The 15,517-nt window shown below is 52.4% G+C and overlaps 7 protein-coding genes across 7 annotated transcripts; all 7 read right to left on the bottom strand.

Annotated features, from left to right (window-relative positions):
* Positions 1–414: 414 nt before the first annotated feature.
* On the bottom strand, positions 415–3,949 carry CABS01_07909 (uncharacterized protein; the record flags this gene model as incomplete). Its single annotated transcript, XM_060541271.1, has 4 exons — positions 415–610; positions 671–3,460; positions 3,543–3,725; positions 3,789–3,949. 4 exons carry the CDS (start codon positions 3,947–3,949, stop codon positions 415–417), a joined length of 3,330 nt encoding a protein of 1,109 aa, XP_060402771.1.
* Positions 3,950–4,622: 673 nt separating this feature from the next.
* On the bottom strand, positions 4,623–5,750 carry CABS01_07908 (uncharacterized protein; the record flags this gene model as incomplete). The annotated part of the gene is made up of 2 exons (XM_060541270.1): positions 4,623–5,335; positions 5,396–5,750. The coding sequence occupies 2 exons, from the start codon at positions 5,748–5,750 to the stop codon at positions 4,623–4,625; spliced, it is 1,068 nt and encodes a 355-aa protein (XP_060402770.1).
* Positions 5,751–6,360: 610 nt separating this feature from the next.
* Positions 6,361–7,242, bottom strand: CABS01_07907 (phytanoyl-CoA dioxygenase; the record flags this gene model as incomplete). The annotated part of the gene is made up of 1 exon (XM_060541269.1): positions 6,361–7,242. One exon carries the CDS (start codon positions 7,240–7,242, stop codon positions 6,361–6,363), a length of 882 nt encoding a protein of 293 aa, XP_060402769.1.
* An 858-nt stretch (positions 7,243–8,100) lies between these two features.
* Positions 8,101–8,794, bottom strand: CABS01_07906 (sym-1; the record flags this gene model as incomplete). The annotated part of the gene is made up of 3 exons (XM_060541268.1): positions 8,101–8,444; positions 8,557–8,717; positions 8,784–8,794. 3 exons carry the CDS (start codon positions 8,792–8,794, stop codon positions 8,101–8,103), a joined length of 516 nt encoding a protein of 171 aa, XP_060402768.1.
* Positions 8,795–9,638: 844 nt separating this feature from the next.
* On the bottom strand, positions 9,639–10,028 carry CABS01_07905 (uncharacterized protein; the record flags this gene model as incomplete). Its single annotated transcript, XM_060541267.1, has 1 exon — positions 9,639–10,028. The coding sequence occupies one exon, from the start codon at positions 10,026–10,028 to the stop codon at positions 9,639–9,641; it is 390 nt and encodes a 129-aa protein (XP_060402767.1).
* Positions 10,029–11,405: 1,377 nt separating this feature from the next.
* On the bottom strand, positions 11,406–11,858 carry CABS01_07904 (uncharacterized protein; the record flags this gene model as incomplete). The annotated part of the gene is made up of 1 exon (XM_060541266.1): positions 11,406–11,858. One exon carries the CDS (start codon positions 11,856–11,858, stop codon positions 11,406–11,408), a length of 453 nt encoding a protein of 150 aa, XP_060402766.1.
* A 1,523-nt stretch (positions 11,859–13,381) lies between these two features.
* On the bottom strand, positions 13,382–15,036 carry CABS01_07903 (uncharacterized protein; the record flags this gene model as incomplete). Its single annotated transcript, XM_060541265.1, has 4 exons — positions 13,382–13,462; positions 13,902–13,938; positions 14,018–14,527; positions 14,594–15,036. The coding sequence occupies 4 exons, from the start codon at positions 15,034–15,036 to the stop codon at positions 13,382–13,384; spliced, it is 1,071 nt and encodes a 356-aa protein (XP_060402765.1).
* Between the last annotated feature and the right edge of the window lie 481 nt (positions 15,037–15,517).

Raw genomic sequence — 15,517 nt, 5'->3', positions numbered from 1 at the left:
AGGAAGAGCAGCAGACAACGCAGGAAAGAGCGACCTTGATGTTGAAGATGGAAGGAGGGCAGAGGAAGGGAAGGTGTCTATGTTTTCCATCATCTTCGTCCCTTCCTTCTTGGAAATCACAAGAATCACATCAGAGCCGGGTCATCACGACTGACCGGCCAGTCACTTGATCTAAGATGTCGTCCAGTCTCTGAACACTTCCATCCGGAAAGAGGAGGACATCACCGTCCATTTATGCTTGAATCAAGAAGTCTAAAATTTCTTAAAATTGTTAACAAAACAAAGCCAAGCCAACTCCGCATAGAGGCCGCCCAAGTAAGGACAAATACCCGTTTCACCCTGTAAGTAAAGATGCTTTTACACTTTTGTTTATGCCTCCTCTGTCACTTATTCCCCTCCTACCTGTATCTTTACTTAGTCCCTGTCTTTCTTGGACTTCTTGGCCTTCTTGTGCTTCTTCTCCCCAAGAGCCTCGTCGTAAATCTCGGCTGCCGTCGGGCCGGCTTTGCGCTTTGCCTTGGCCGACTTCACGCTGACCACGCCGGTCTTGCCGTCCTTGACGGCCTGCTCTGCTTCGGCCCAGGCAGGAGCGTCACCGTCAACCTCATAACTAAGAGTTTATGTCAGTATAGTGCTCTCAAAGCTACGCAATCAAGAAAAGGGGCCTTACTGGTCAAGCGGCAGGGAGTCGATGAGCTCGCGCTGCTTCCTGCGAAGCTTAGCCAAAGCCTCATCGCCTCCCTCCTCAAGCTCGTCCTCGAGAGATGTCTCGAGGGGAACGAACTTCTTGTCGACAACCTCATCGTCGTGTACCCCAGAAGCGTTCTCCCGGCTGACACCAATGGTGTTGTTACTAGGCAGCTCAGCCTCAACGGCGGCGTTGACCAGGGATCCAAAGTGCGTTGTGATCTTGCGGAGGATCTTGATGAACATAGCCAGCAACTGCGACGACGGCAGGGATAACTCAGTGGAGATGACGTCCATGTCCTTCCTCTGCAGACCGATGGCAAGAAGGATAGCCTGCTGGACACCAGTCAACTTGATGTCGCCCTTGAGCTTGCCAGTGAAGTACAGGCCAGCGAGTGTGGGAACGAGATCAAGGATGACGTGGTAGTCCAGCATGTTGTTGGCGTACGACTCGAGACGCTTCAAGTCGAATGGCGTCAGGAACCTGTCGAGCTCCACCTTTGTCAGGGCCGTGGGTTCAGTGCCGTCGAGCTTGGCGCCAATGCTGGCAGACTCGTCGATGCTCAGCGCAACGACTGACTGGAACTCCCTGAACTGGTACGACAGCAGAGACTGGAAACGACGCTGGAAGTCCCGGGAGAAGGCACCAAGCCATGACCGGTCGGCGCCGGTGTTCTCCAGAGGCCGAATCATAACGCACGTGTGCTCGCCCGTCAGGTCGTTGGCCGTCTGCCGGAGGTAAACGGGCGCAAATGAGGCGCGCTTCCAGAACTTGTGGAGTGGCTGCGTCAAACCATAGCTGACACCGACGTAGTCCAGGGCAGCGGGCCTAATCTCGGAGAATCTCGCAAACAGCGGCGGTAGCTTCTTGATATCTCTGATGTGGACGTCGTCCGCGAGCAAAGAGGTGTTTGACAGCTCTGCGTCCGTAACTCTGGGAAGGGTCTCCTCCATGGCGAGGTCGGCGTCCTCGGACAAGTTGGTGAACTTTTGCTCGTAAAAGTCGGTCAGGAGTTGCAGGGCCTTGGTGCCGTATCCCATGGACACGTACTCCGGGTTCGTCGCTATCCTCACGACGCGGGCGCCGGAGAGAGAGGCAAACTCATCGTCCTGGTATTGCTGGCTCACGAGCCAGGGGATCAAGTCACCGGAGGGGCGCTGTCCTCTGCTCAACTGGTTGATGACGCTTTGTCTGCTAATCTTTCCTTCCAGTGCGACCTGGATCACACACAGGGGCTCAGGCAGCTTGCCGTCAGATGTCGGGGCGATGAGGACGTAGAGCTCGTGGGCGGGGGCGTCACTCATCAGCTGGAGATCATCTGGAGAGTTCTTGTAGTGACTGGCGACGTAGAGGGCGACCATCTGCTGCAAGAACTTCTCAGGGATGGGGTGGAAGGAGAAGAGGGTATCTCTGTTGACCTTGAGCAGCTCGCACTGCGAAGGGTCGGGGCACCCCTGAGCGCTGGCCTTTGCCTTGGGGAGGGTGGCATCCAGGCAGAGAAGCTTGTTCAGCCACTTCTCGACCGAGTCGCCTTGGGCGTATCTGATGGGCTCAGACAGGGTGATCTCGCGGAGGGACCGGCTGGACTGGCTCGAGCCCTGATCCTTGGAGGCTCTGCCCGTCGTCCTGTCGGCAACCTCTGTGTCCTCACCGGTCTTGGCTCCAGGTCTTGACTGCTCTCTGAGCTGCTTGATCAACTTCAGCGACAGCGAGCGACCGGTACCCTCGTAACCGTTGATCGTGGAGGCCATGAAGACCAGGTAAGGGCCCATGAGCTTGCGCACCAAAGGCAGGGGAATAGCGGCAGCCTCATCGATGACGACCAACTCCGCCTGTCCGAGAACGTGGGCATCCTGAGGTCTGATGTACTGAATTGTCTGGCGATGCGCCCGGTGGATGTTGACTCTGACAATAGCCTTGTTGAAGTCGGGGTTCGTGGACTGAATGATGGAGTAGTCGGCGTGATCGGCGTATCCGAGCGCATCGAATCCCTTGAAGACGAACTCGAACAGCGTCTTCAAGTTCTCCGGGGACGGAGATGTGATGAAGATGTTGCTGTACCCGTGCGCGACAGCAGCCGCAACAGCGACACCCATGGCCGCCGACTTTCCGCGACCTCTGGCGGCCGTCAACGTGACGGTGCTCCGAAGAGTCTTCTCGGCAATGGCGTCGACAAACGTCAGCAGCGCCTTGGCCTGGTCGGTCGTCTTGGCGAGGGTAACCAGGGAGCCGACTGGTTGGGTATCTTGCAACGACTCCTTCATGTCCTCGAGCTCCTGCTCGGCCTCTGTCTTGTTGAGGTCCTTGTCGGTGGGCGGGAGTTTCACGACGCCCTTGCCGCCCGAGATGGGCAGGACGTTCATCTCGTCGTCGATGACGAGGCACGAGTCGCAGCCGCCCAGGGAGAGGATGAAGCGCTCGTTGAAGCGGGCGACGACGTCGTCGTGCGCCTCGGTGCGGTAGCGCGAGTGGATGTCCATGGACATTGTGTAGAGCTGCTTGAGCGAGGACATGCCCTTGAGCAGGAGGACCACCAGGCCGCCGCCCTCGACCGTCTCGATCGTCCTCGCGAGGATGTTTGGCGTCATGGCCTCAAAGTCTTGCAGAATGCACATGCCGAACGTCTGTCCGAGGACCTTTTCCGTCTCCTTGTAGTAGACGTAGCGGATGTTGTGGAGGGACACGAAGAGCTCGAAGGGGTCGGAGTCGTTGGCTTCGCGGGTGCCGCGCTTGATTTCCTTCTTGATCTTGTTCTCGCGCTTCTTTCGGTGACTGGATTTCGAGGAAGTGGTCGGCATGTTAGCTTCTCCGTGTCTACTGTGTAAGTGAGCCCTGCTCGAGCCGGAAGACGCACCTCGTGAAGCCCAAGAGCTTGGTCTTGTACGCCCACAACACAGACTTGTTCTGCTTGATGTTTCTAGCCATCAAGTAGTGGAGGTTGACAATGACATCCTTGGAGTGGTCACCGACCACCACGAAGAAGCTGCGCTTCTTCTCTTGGTACCCATTGCTAATGAGACTCGGGATCCGCTGGTCTCTGTATTGGATTAAAGTCAGCAATTAAATACATGTAGGGGTTCATATCATAACGAGAACTCACACTGCCTTGCGCGACATCTTGAACAGAGCTCGCAGGGGAGGAGGGACGAGGGGGAGTGAAGGCGGAAAATTGGCAGAAGGCGGGCTTGCTGAGAAGTCGGGTCGGCGCAAACCAGCTCTCAGACGTCGAGGAAATTCCCAAAAATTTGGCGGAGAGAACATTTTCTGCCGGGCGGTGGGCTTTCGAGGTGGGTGCGTCTTGGTGGGGTGCCGCAACTTTTTCGTTATAGTCACGCCCCCTGACTGGGAACGCCACACCCCCTCGGACGATCTTTAAAAATTAACGGCCTGCCAGTCACTCAGAAGATGGTTTGGTGTACGAATACTGTAGAATAGGTATGGTAGACGAATTTAAAAGGGGCTGTGAAGGCCTTGAGTTATTTCCGTTTGATGGAACTAGTAATACACTTTTTTGTTGTACATGATATCTCTCCGTCTCCGTTTTTTCCTTCTTCATGTTTCTAGCGTCCCCGGATCCTGCGTCTGTCTCGCTCTCAGTAGGTATCGCGGCACGGTCATGAGTGATGGCTCTGGATGCAAACAGTTGGATGATTGCTATCTGATGCAAAGCTATCCCCTCTCTTCTCTATATGAAGCCCGAGAAATGTGTGCACAGTCGCGAAAAGGAGATGAAATACCATCAGCGATGAATGCCCGGCCGAGAACACCAATTATGAGGAGAAAAAAACACCCGCGTCTTTCCCAGATATGCTCGAGTGGTAGAAGCCGAGTCCAAAGGAGGAAAAAACACAAGGACGTGAGAAAATAAGAGACCGACGGGGCTTTGCTTGTTTTATATACAAAACCAAACAACCGAACCCCCCCAAAGCCGAGCTTAGATTCTGTCCAGCTTGCGGCGCAGGTTGCGCGTGCGCTTCATCAGCTTCTTGTACTTCTTCTTCTTCATCTTGAGCTTGCGTTGGCGCTTGACGCTGAGGGCGTGCATGGTATCGTGGCCTTGCGCCTCGTCAAACTTCATCTGGCGCAGGGCCATGCGCTCGAGGAACGAGCGGGGCGCGTCGCCGCCGTCCTGCATGATCTTGGGGCTGTGGGCGAGAACCTGGACCTGGCCGTCGGCGTCGGTCGTCTCCTCGATGGTGAACATGGCCTTGTAGACGCGGTGGTGGGGGGTCTCGTCGAGGAGGTCCTCGACGGCGGACTCGGCGGCGGCGGCGTGGGATGTCGCGGCGTCGGCGGTCTCGCCCATGGCCTCGGGGGCCGGGGGAGGGCGGAAGGGGACGAACTGGCCGGCCATGCTGTTGAGCTGGACGTAGACGCTCGACTCGGTGCCGTCGGGGTTCTTGAAGTCGATCTTTTGGACGGGCTCGCCTGACGCATCCGTCTCCTGGTGGCCGATGGTCATCTTGGCCATGGCGCCCTCGAGGTCGTCGGTCGTCCGCGATAGTGTTGAGATGACGTCGGTGACCTTGTTCGCCCTGCTCCGGGGCTTAAAGATGGCGGCGAAGGCTTCTTCCGTCACTGACTTGGGCATGCTGTGGGTCACAGATATCGGCCGGTGCAGCGAGAAAAAGGTTGACAAGCCGAGAGCTGCGCATGGTTTAGTTAGCAAGTTTTACCACAACATCCAGATTCCGCATAGCTACACACCTTCTTGGGAAAGATGTTGTGTGCTGGGCACGCTGGGCAGCTTCTGCGCAGCCTCCCTATCGGCGCTGTCCTTGCTCTTTCGTTTCCGCTTCTCGCCGTTGGCCTTGCCGCTGCTGCTGGAGCTCGATGATGTCGAGGCATGGACGGACTGGCCCTGGGCAGGAATGTCCTTGGATCCGTTGTTATTCGGGTTCGAGGGGCTCGAGGAGGACCATCGTCTCTGGTGGCCACCGACGGGTCTCTGCTGAAGGGTGATGGTGGCCGTCGCCGCTCTCGGAGCGGAGGTGGTGAGGGAGGCGACGAGAGGGGACTGCGGCGCCGAAGCGACCACGCGCCGCACCGATGAGGGCAGCATTGTCGCCGGGTGCAGACCTTTGGGGGTATTGATCTGGACGGGTTCGAGAAGGAGGAGGAGGGGTGGTTTTGAAGGTGGTTGAGGCTGACGCAGATGTTGCCGACAGAGTCGGTTGATGGTTGGCAAACCCGGATTTGGCCGCAGGACGGGAAAAGCTCACGGGTTCCACTGACACCTTGTTACTTAGGCATCCAATGGTGCACAGACCACTGACACTCCTTCCCCAGAGCTTTCGAGATGGAAGACGGAAACTTGAGATGAAACAACCTTTCAGTGCAGGAAGTGTCAGTTGGCGTATTGTTATTCTTTTTTGAGAAATGACGTTGCTTGGGGCCTCAGAGCGATATAACGCCGGTAGCGCCTCTTAATTATCATCGAGATGGGATTCCAGTCTGATTCACTCCGCCCCGTCACGGGTACACACAGCTAAGCGCCCACCACACATGACCCGGGCAGAGTCCGGTCGAACTCGCCCAATTCACCGCCCGGCCTGTTACACACCGCTCGACTGGTCCAGAACAAAATCACCCAAGACTTCTTGTCCTCGGAAGTAAACTCGCGCATGTATTTGATTGTCTTTAGTAAGAAGATCCATAACGGCCTTATCTCACTACCCCTCGAGTGAATATCCCACTTCCCCCGCTTCCTCGCCCAGCTTAACCAGCATTCTCCGCATGTTCTCAGCCCTCGCCCTCTCCTTCTCATCCAACACGCCCAAATCAACCTTATCCACCCAGCCCTTGAGCCCATGTTGCAATACATTGCGGGCTCGGAGGGTGCTCCCGTTGACATGTCCCGCGCTCCCATGCAGTGTCATGCGTTCTTTATTCGCAACGTATGCGCCGCGGTGAAGGATATTGTTGTTGTAAAAGACAATGTCGCCTGCCTTGAGTTCCACGTATAGTTGCTCAGGGATCTCCTTCTCATAAGGATCAGCGTTGCGCTCAATGTCTGTCCTGGCTCTGGTATGCGAGCCTGGGACGACGATGAGACTGTTGTCATCGTAGAGAGCCAGGTTCCACTGCGCCGAATAAGCCGGCTTATTGAGCCGATCGAGCTCCTCTTCGGCGGTAGCAGTAGCGGGGATATCATCTCTATGCCACCGCAGCTCAAAGTCCTCATCAGGCCGTATGAGCAAATTGAACAGCTCCATGACAAGATCGTCATCGGTGCACTGCAGCAGCTGTTTCGTAGGCTCAATCACGGCATCCGAAAAGTACGTCTTGATGAAGGCGGCGTTATTGGGCATGTCGGGGTGCATCATCCCCTGGACGCCCCAGATGCCGTCCGGGGGCGCTTCCGGGGTGGCGACCGGCCACGGCGGGAACTGCTTGGGCAGCGTCCGCACGTTTGGCCATTTTCCGGCGCGGGCCAGTGCTGTAGCGTTTTGAGTGGCACTTCGGAGGTCTTTGAGTTGGTCTTCGGTGAGGATTGAAGGGATGACGACGAAGCCGTCTCGGTTGAGGCGATCAAGCAGGCCGGAGGCGGTCATCTTTGCGTGAGTGTCTTTGATCGAGTGCCTTCGAGCTGGAGGGAATTGCTTCGAATGCCTTGTCTCAAGAAGACCTTTATCTCAATTTGTCACTTTACAACAACACTTTCAGGTGCTTTTCAGCCGTTCGGCGCCAGGTTGACTTGCAACGTTGCAGCGGCCGACTCCGTCGCCGAAGGATCCCGGTTAAGGGTGGGGAGAATGAGGGGATGGCAGTAGCTCAGTTATCTATTGCTGCGAGTGGTGCGATGCCAGATAGCAAACGCGGAACTATGAGCTAAGTGTTTCCACTTGGTTGTCATGCAATGAGGATCCAGTCAGATATATGGTTGCCGACACATATGAGTACTAAGAAGAGATGAACGAGTACAAATTACAGCGTAGGAAACTTGAGGCTCCTCATCTTCCCCGCATCCATCGCTCATTGGCAGGGCTGAGCTTGTGGCCGTCTTTGAACCACGGCAATACCTCTGTTACTGTTCAATGTTAATACTTCACACTTTGTTTCCCAATGTGACTGTTCTACTGTATACCTTAGTCGATCTGAACTAGTAGGAACATTCGCTTCTTAACGGGCAACAATGGCAGGCCTATCATCATGCTTTGAGGCAACTCTTCACGTTGAGATAGAATAAGAATGGTGCAGTATATTCCCACCGGCCCTGCCCATGACCATCTTTTCCTCACTTCAATCTCGTCTATCCTGCTTCTAATGCTCGAAATCTGAAGCCATAAATCGCTATACGACGCTGGAATCACAGCGAATTCTCAGTTCCCCCGAGCCATCCTCTAGACTGCTTCCCTCAATTGGCGGTAACCACTTCAAGCTCATCTTACTACCCAGTCCCCAATAGCCATCTATTGGCTGTTCAAGAAACTGAGGTACGAGTTCCAGCCAATGCTGATGACGTTGACAAAGAGCACACGGTGGTGAAGCGGCACGAACTTGAAGTTCACTACCTGGACGAACGGCCAGAGCATGTAGTTGGACGTGAGCGCAGTCTTGTAGTTCTTGTCAAGCTTCTCCTTGATAGAGCCGCCCTCGAGCGTGGCCATGGAGGACAGGAAGACGCTGATCATAACGGGGGCAAAGACACCCTGGTCAACGGCGACACGGGCGAGCATCTCGGCGTTCTTGTTCTTCAGGACGATGTTGTTCTGCAGGAACTTGAACCAGGTTGTGGCGACGGGGCCAAAGATGACTGAAGGCATTTGGTTAGTGGAATCGAATTCATCGGCCAGAGCTCAGATCGACGATGAAGGCGTCGTCGCGCGTGAGTTCTCTTAGTGCAGGTGAGGTGAGGTGGAGCTTACCACCGCCGTAGAGGGCCATGCGGCCTGTGCGGGCCCATTCGTGCTTCTCGAGGCCGCGCTTATCGACGAGCTGCTGGGCAGTGATGTCACCGGTCGCGAAGAGGATGGCGGTGGTGATGCTCTGAGTGAGCAGCGGGCGAGCCGCGAGTCTTGCCTGATACCTAGAGATGAAGTGTTTAGCGATGCAAAGCTTGGCGATATCAAGAAATTTTGTCGGCAAAGCATACCAGCCGAGCATTGTGGATGTCTTCCGTCAGAGGGATAGAGAGAAGCTCAGGTAGAGAAGTCTGTGGGCTTGGATCTGCGCTTCGAATCCAGGGGCAATGATAAAATGAGCGGAATTGAATGACGGACGGCCGGTACAGGTCGGCGGGTATCGAGAAAGGAGGGAAAGAACGTGAGCGAGCGGATGGTGTTGTGAGTTTGTTGTATGAGACAATGTGAGAGGCGACAAGTCGATTCCAAGATTTGGCAGTGAGCTTAGCTCAGGGAAGGTACCTGAGGTGAGGTACCCAGCAAGGAAGGTGCGATCGTCAGGCCGACAAGCTGCACGTGACGCTAAATTGTCTCCAAATTTTGCCTTTTTAGACTGGTCCGACGCAGAAAAAAGTCAAGAAAGTCTGGAAGATGGTTGGAATAAGAAACAATCACAGCTATGATGAAAAGGCAACAGAGCTCAACCGGATCTTGGCCAACAATTTGAGGAACGCTGTCCTCAAATGGAGCGGAAGCTTGGGATTTAGGGGCTCCCGGTAGAGAGACTTTTCCTCCAGGTTGCATACCGCATACGGGTTTTCCAAACATAGCACTCCGACTAGCTATTGGATGCAATTATCGGGGTGATATTCACTCGGCGGCTACTCACTGAGATACTTTAAATTCTGCCCTGACCTAAGGTACACCACTACCTCTTAAGCTTGTGCACTGGATCCCGTTGATGCAATTGGAATAGATTTAGTGATAGCCTATTCGTGAACGGGAGAACGCTTTGAATGAGCAACATTCAAGTAACTTGAAGAGTGATGACTGTAGTAAGAGCCAGTTGTTTGTCTGACGACTGAATCATTGATTCCGGTATCAACTCAGACTGGCGGCCGAACTCTGCGATACTCGGACCAAATCAACGGAGGGGGCAGCTCCTTTTCCCATGCTTCCCACCTGTCCCACTCCTCATTAGCATAGTCATCTGGATCCCAAGCGTCATCAACCCAGGCACCAGGTACCTTGCTCGCCTCGTCCTGGACCATGTCCCAGAATTCTCCTGCATAATCTTCGTACTCATATGTCCACCACAGCTTCCAGTGGCTTGGACAAGAACCATAAGTGATGCCGATAACAGATAATCGAGTTATCCCGGAAGAGTTTGCTACCCAAGGGGCCCATCGCTGCCGGACATTCGTAAGACCTTGCTTGAACATGTGCTTTTCTTCACGCCCGTATTCCAGAAGGTCTACGTTGCTGGAAGATAGCATAGCGACCCACTCGAAAAGTACTCCTATCAGCGATTCACATACTTGTCTCGCAGTGCTTAGAATCAAGGGGTTTCCATCGATTGACGATGTGATGACTGCAAGCAAGGGTGAGCTCATGGACTTATATCCTGACCAACCAAAAGTTGTGTCGATGTGATGTAGACTTGGACGGTCCAGCCTGATGCCGTCATGGAGTAATCTGTTCCACCACTGTCTTGATATGGCCCACTGGTCAGGATCTGGGTGGCGGGTCTTTCTCGAAAAGTTGCCAGCCATCCCCATGACGAATGAATGAAAGAGGGAGTATCCTTCAATATTTCTGGAATATGCAAACATTCCGGAGTGTACATCAAGATGTTGAGCTTCCGGAATTAAGACACAAATTTCCCGCGCCTCCCAGCCGCATTTCGTTGCAGCTAGTCTGAGATGGAACAGCCGTGTTGGAAAGGAAAATGGTGTCTCGGTGAGATTGTTGCGTTCCAAAAGCAATTGAAGGAAAGATAAGCTAATGCCGAATTCAAGAAGAAGTGAGACTTGCTCCGAATATTCGAGGAAATCATCGAGGAAGTTATCTAGAAACAGCTTTCGTAGCGTAGGTTCCAAGTCATGATATCGATATGAATGGCTCAACCAACTAAGCTCGTAAAGTAAAAAGGGATATCTATGTATTGTCAAAGATGTTAATATGGTATTCTCGGTGTCACAGCCTAAGGAAGTAAGTTATTACCTATTCTTCACTCTGTTATCCCACGGGTCTTGCAGAAAACATGCAAGTCCTCTTTCTAGAAAAATATCTATTACTCTGAGAGATTTCTGTTCGACTGCGACCTGTGATTGACTCAGCCTTATCAGTGGCCAAATCTTCATGTCATTGCCAGAGCGAAAATTCTCACATGCAGTAGACTTCTTCCAAATTGATTTTTTGCGAAGGGAGTCATGTTGCTTTCAGACAACAAGTGGAGAGTTCCAGAGGGGTCGTCATTTTCGATGCAATCATATAATCCGTTGCTAAAGTTTCTCACAATTTCGTAAGCTCTCAGGTTGAGCTGCCAGCCCTGATAACTTTTCTGGGCCATGACTGAGTATACAGACCCAGAGAGCCAATAAGGTGCCTGGATAGAAAATTGGAAGCTGTCTTTGTCTCCAAAACCGAGTCGAAAGGTAGGCAATATCGAAGCTGGGGTAGAAATGTAGCAGAGAGCGGGTGTGGTTGATGCCCTTACTCTCTCTTTCTTTCTTGCCGCCGTCAGCGTGTTTGGAGCAGCTGGTCTTCTAGACCGCTCTTCGATGCTCATTGAGGTTCTAAATGTCGACATCGCCCTAGAATATGTATGGTTACAAAGCCGAACCTAAAAGAGTGGTATGTAAGGCAGTAGCTCACATAATCCACTGCATCTGTGCGATGGAAAATAAACCGAGAGCTGCATCAAGCTTCGTGTCCAAGGCTTTCAACTCGTCTTTCCGAAACACAACCTTGGTTGACAACAGCTTGCTTCTGAAGCCGTCTTTTCGGGCAGTCAACTTGGCTTGTAAATCGTCCACCATATCTTGAACCTCGTCAAGTGCACGGCGGACCTTTTCAATGTGTTGCCGCAAGCGGTAGTTCGTACTCCAGAAGGCTTGTGGCAGCGGGCTACTTTGTATGTGGTCTTCGGCATCAAGCAGGAAGTCCTCTAGATCTCTGACACGTTCCGCTTTCTGTAGAAGCATTGTTGGTACTTCCTTTACCTCGTTCCACAGTTTCATGAGCTTGAGCGTGGCGCTGCCGACTTTGGCGGTTACGTCGACCATGGCAATGACGCTGGCAGCTAGGCCAAGAGCTTCCGCCATATTGATAAGCTGAGTGTTGAGTTCCGCTTTTACCGATCCAGAGTTAGAGGTTGCCGAGGAGTCGAGCGCCGAGAATAAAACCGCAGGTGAGCAGGAAACGAGAAAGGAATGAATGCTTTGGGTCTTCGTAAAGCACAGTAAGATTCGAAGAGAAAAGAGGAGAAAGGTCAGACGAGAGCGGGAGGGGCAGAGTCCGTAGCCTTATGAACCTCAGTGTCATGAGGCGGTGCTGGGCTTATTGGTCCAGCATAGTGCGCCATGCATGTGGTTGCGTCTAGACTTTCCATCATTTGATTCGATCGCTTCGCCCGCAACACCATCTTATCCTGCCCATAGCTGACTGGCGTTTGCATGGGGTAGACACAAGGCAACTCATTACCTTGGCTGAGCCTCACGACTTTTCATGAGGATATATTTGATAAGCTAACTATAGTCTCTTTTCCCTTCTTTACAAATCTGCCTCTAGTTGGCGTCGATTCTGTCTTTGACACGTTTGACTCTATGCTTATACTCCAACTCATAGAGCGCATAAGAAGATAGAAGGGGCTGTAATGAGAGCTATCGAGAAAGAAGAGACTATTTGTTTTAAGCGTGGTCCATGCTTGAAATGTGTAGGAACTCGGATCTCTCGCCCTCAGTGTCGTGCTAAGCACTGCATAAGGGTTCTCAAGAGACAGTCTTGAGGCGGAACTAACGCCTCAGCAAAGTATCTCCACCTGCTCCCTGCTCACACATTCACTTAGTACTGATCAGTAGCACCATAGTCTACAACGCACAGTGGTATTAACTCCCTTGCATGATCAGAGAATTGCTGCTCCGTTGCGAGAAGTTCGGTGTCTTTGGTAACGTAACTCTTGTATGTCGTGAGGTCGTGAAATGTAAGCTCTAGTGAATGTCCTACGAAATAGAGGTGGGTTGGCAAAGACCGCTTCTAAGAAGAATATACTCTTATACAGGTGGCCTGATCTTGCGATATTCAGACCATATCAACGGGCGATTTTCTTCAAGTACCCACGATGGCAACATCTTCTCATCGTCAAAAACTCTATCATCCACCCAGCTACCTGGAATTTGGATGGCAGAATCCTCGAGCATTCTCCAACAATCACCCGCGTAACATTCATATTCAACCGCCCACCATATCTTCCAATGTTCCGGCAAGGAACCGTAAGTGATGCCGACGTATTCAGCCCGATAATATCGTTCACGTTTCTGATGACGCTTACGTGGCTCGGAGCGATACTGAACCATCCGAAACGTCCATCCAGGAAGCACACAACGCCTTCGCACGCTATAGGTCATTTGCGACTGACGGCCATGATCTATAAGATCCACCTTGTTGCGGTATAGTGTCGTCACCCAGACAAGTAAAGCCGATTGTATGATTTTGTCTGCTTGATCTGCCGAGCAAGGCTGCATGTTGGTAAGCATATACCACATGAACATGTGCATCGGACTGTTTCTCCTCTGGTCTCTGGTAGCTTTTATGAGACTCTCAGGATCCAGTGAAATGATTTGGTCGGCTAGTCGCGCATACCCAGTGACGGATTCCGACTGGGCGGGATCGCCACGGGGTGCTCGAGCAGACGAAGCCCCGATTCCCACTGCTGCCAAGGTCATCACAACTGGGTCTTGTCTTCCGAGTCGCCAGGACATTAGGAGCTCTCTAGTGAGGCTTCCGAGTTCCGTAAGCACGGAAGATGTTTGTTCCAAGGTCCAGATAGAGCCAAGGATTCCAGAATATGCAAATGAAACTCTGGCACCAAAAGAAAACCATTTTGGATCTGACACTGGAGACTTGGAATGAAGCAGTCTGCTGAAATTTTCAAAGTTTGCAAGGCCTGCTATGAAGGCCATAATGTCAACTGATATACCAGTGTCTCCATTCAGCGCGTGTGAGGCGAAAAGGAGAGCCAAGTCGGATGGAGAATCTGAGCGGGCAGTTGGAGGATGAGACCATTGATTGGTAGCGTTGTAAATGAGATGACTTGAATATGAGTTTCTGTAATGCATTAGCATTGAAGTGCCAATAAAATCATGGACTTTGAGGATGATGAACCTCAGCTCCTTGAAGTCACCGCTATAGGAACCAGCGCACAGCCCAAAGGTGAGAAGCCATTTCGCAATGTTGACCCATCGGTTTTGGGCGCAAAGCTTACATCGGATCAGTGCCAATTGCTCTTATCTCGTCGAGCTGGTAGTTGGATTCACGTACGGATAATAAGCTTTCCCCGCCCTCGTTTTGAACAAATGGTGTGAGCGATTTTGATCGCAAATGTTGCATGAGAGCCTGTGGATCGTCGGACTTCACGGCATCTTCAAAGCCGAAGAAGCTCTCGATCACCACATAAGTTCTAAGATTGATTTGCCACCCAAGTATGCTCTTGTGGCACATGGCGGAATAAACCTTGCTGCCGAGCCAACTGGGTGATCTGAGCGAAATCTGGAAGACGTCGTCTCCAAACCCAAGACGAAGCCTTCCAATAGCGGTTGTGCCTTGAGCCATATCAAGGTTGTCTTTGCCAGCTTTGTTGGCAACAGCTGGTTTATGTTGCTCAAAGAATTCTGCCACCTCGACTTTTTGGGATGATTTCTCTGTGACTTCCGAAGGACTCAAACAATTCGGGAGCCGTTCCAATATGATGGCCGTGGAAAGCATAGTCAATTTTCTGCTCACCTCAGATCAGCCAAGCTCTAGAAAGAATTCAGTACCTAAATATCCAGTATTCACTCACGTGCAATAGATTCCTTGAGCCACCTTGAAAAGTTCCAAAGCTCGATCGAGCTTTCGTTCCATGTCTTCTATTGTATCTTTCTGCAAGACAAATTTTGCAGCAGTCAATTTGCGTCGATGCTTCCGCGGATCAGACATCTGAAGACTGAGGTCATCGATGGTGTTCTGTATATCTGCCAACGCGGCGCGGGCTCGCCGGAGCGACTTCTGCATAATCCCATCGTTGATGACCGACTTGGATACAGGACTGCTCGCAGTCTGAGTTTCGGCGTCTTTGAGATAGTCGTCTAGATCTTGAAGTTCTTCGGCCTTTTCGAGAAGAACGGCTGGGACGTTCTTGACTTCGCACCAGAGCGATTTGATTTTGAGAGTCAGACCTATGGCCTTGCCTGTGACTTCGGCAACGGCGATAACGCTTGTCGCGAGACCGATTGCTTCGGCCATCTTGTGTTGGTATAAACTGAATATGAGCGACGGAGGCGCCTTGGGCGCAAGAGTAAGTAGGGCTCTGTCTGCTGGTTGCTTCACGAGGTCGAATAGCAAACGCCCGTCACTTATGTTGGAAACTTTGCAGGTTTAGGCCGCTTTCTAGGAGTTTTTCGGAAGAGGGGAAAGAACGGATCTCTGCGGCAAAGGTTGTTGCGATAGGCTGCTGCCGTCGTCTGTTGGTTCAGAACGTCGTATGCAGGCGGCTGCACCTAGCCACGCGCCTTGGCCGGGTTTTCTGGCCTTTCACTGGATATCATTGGACTGAACGACTCCGTTTCCACCTGAATAATACAGTGATTGGTTATCTGAGAACCTTCGTGCTGATCGATTTGGATCACGCTGCCAAAGTGCCACTCTTATGTGGCATCCCCTGAAGAGGCGCGGTCCATATCATGCATGGTGCTCTAGACGCAGTACGTAGCATCGTCAATTGCTC

This window comes from Colletotrichum abscissum (genome assembly GCF_030869225.1).
Source record: "Colletotrichum abscissum strain IMI 504890 chromosome Unknown Scaffold_17.1, whole genome shotgun sequence".
NCBI lineage: Eukaryota > Fungi > Ascomycota > Sordariomycetes > Glomerellales > Glomerellaceae > Colletotrichum > Colletotrichum abscissum.
This window is presented reverse-complemented; position numbering and strand designations above follow the sequence as displayed.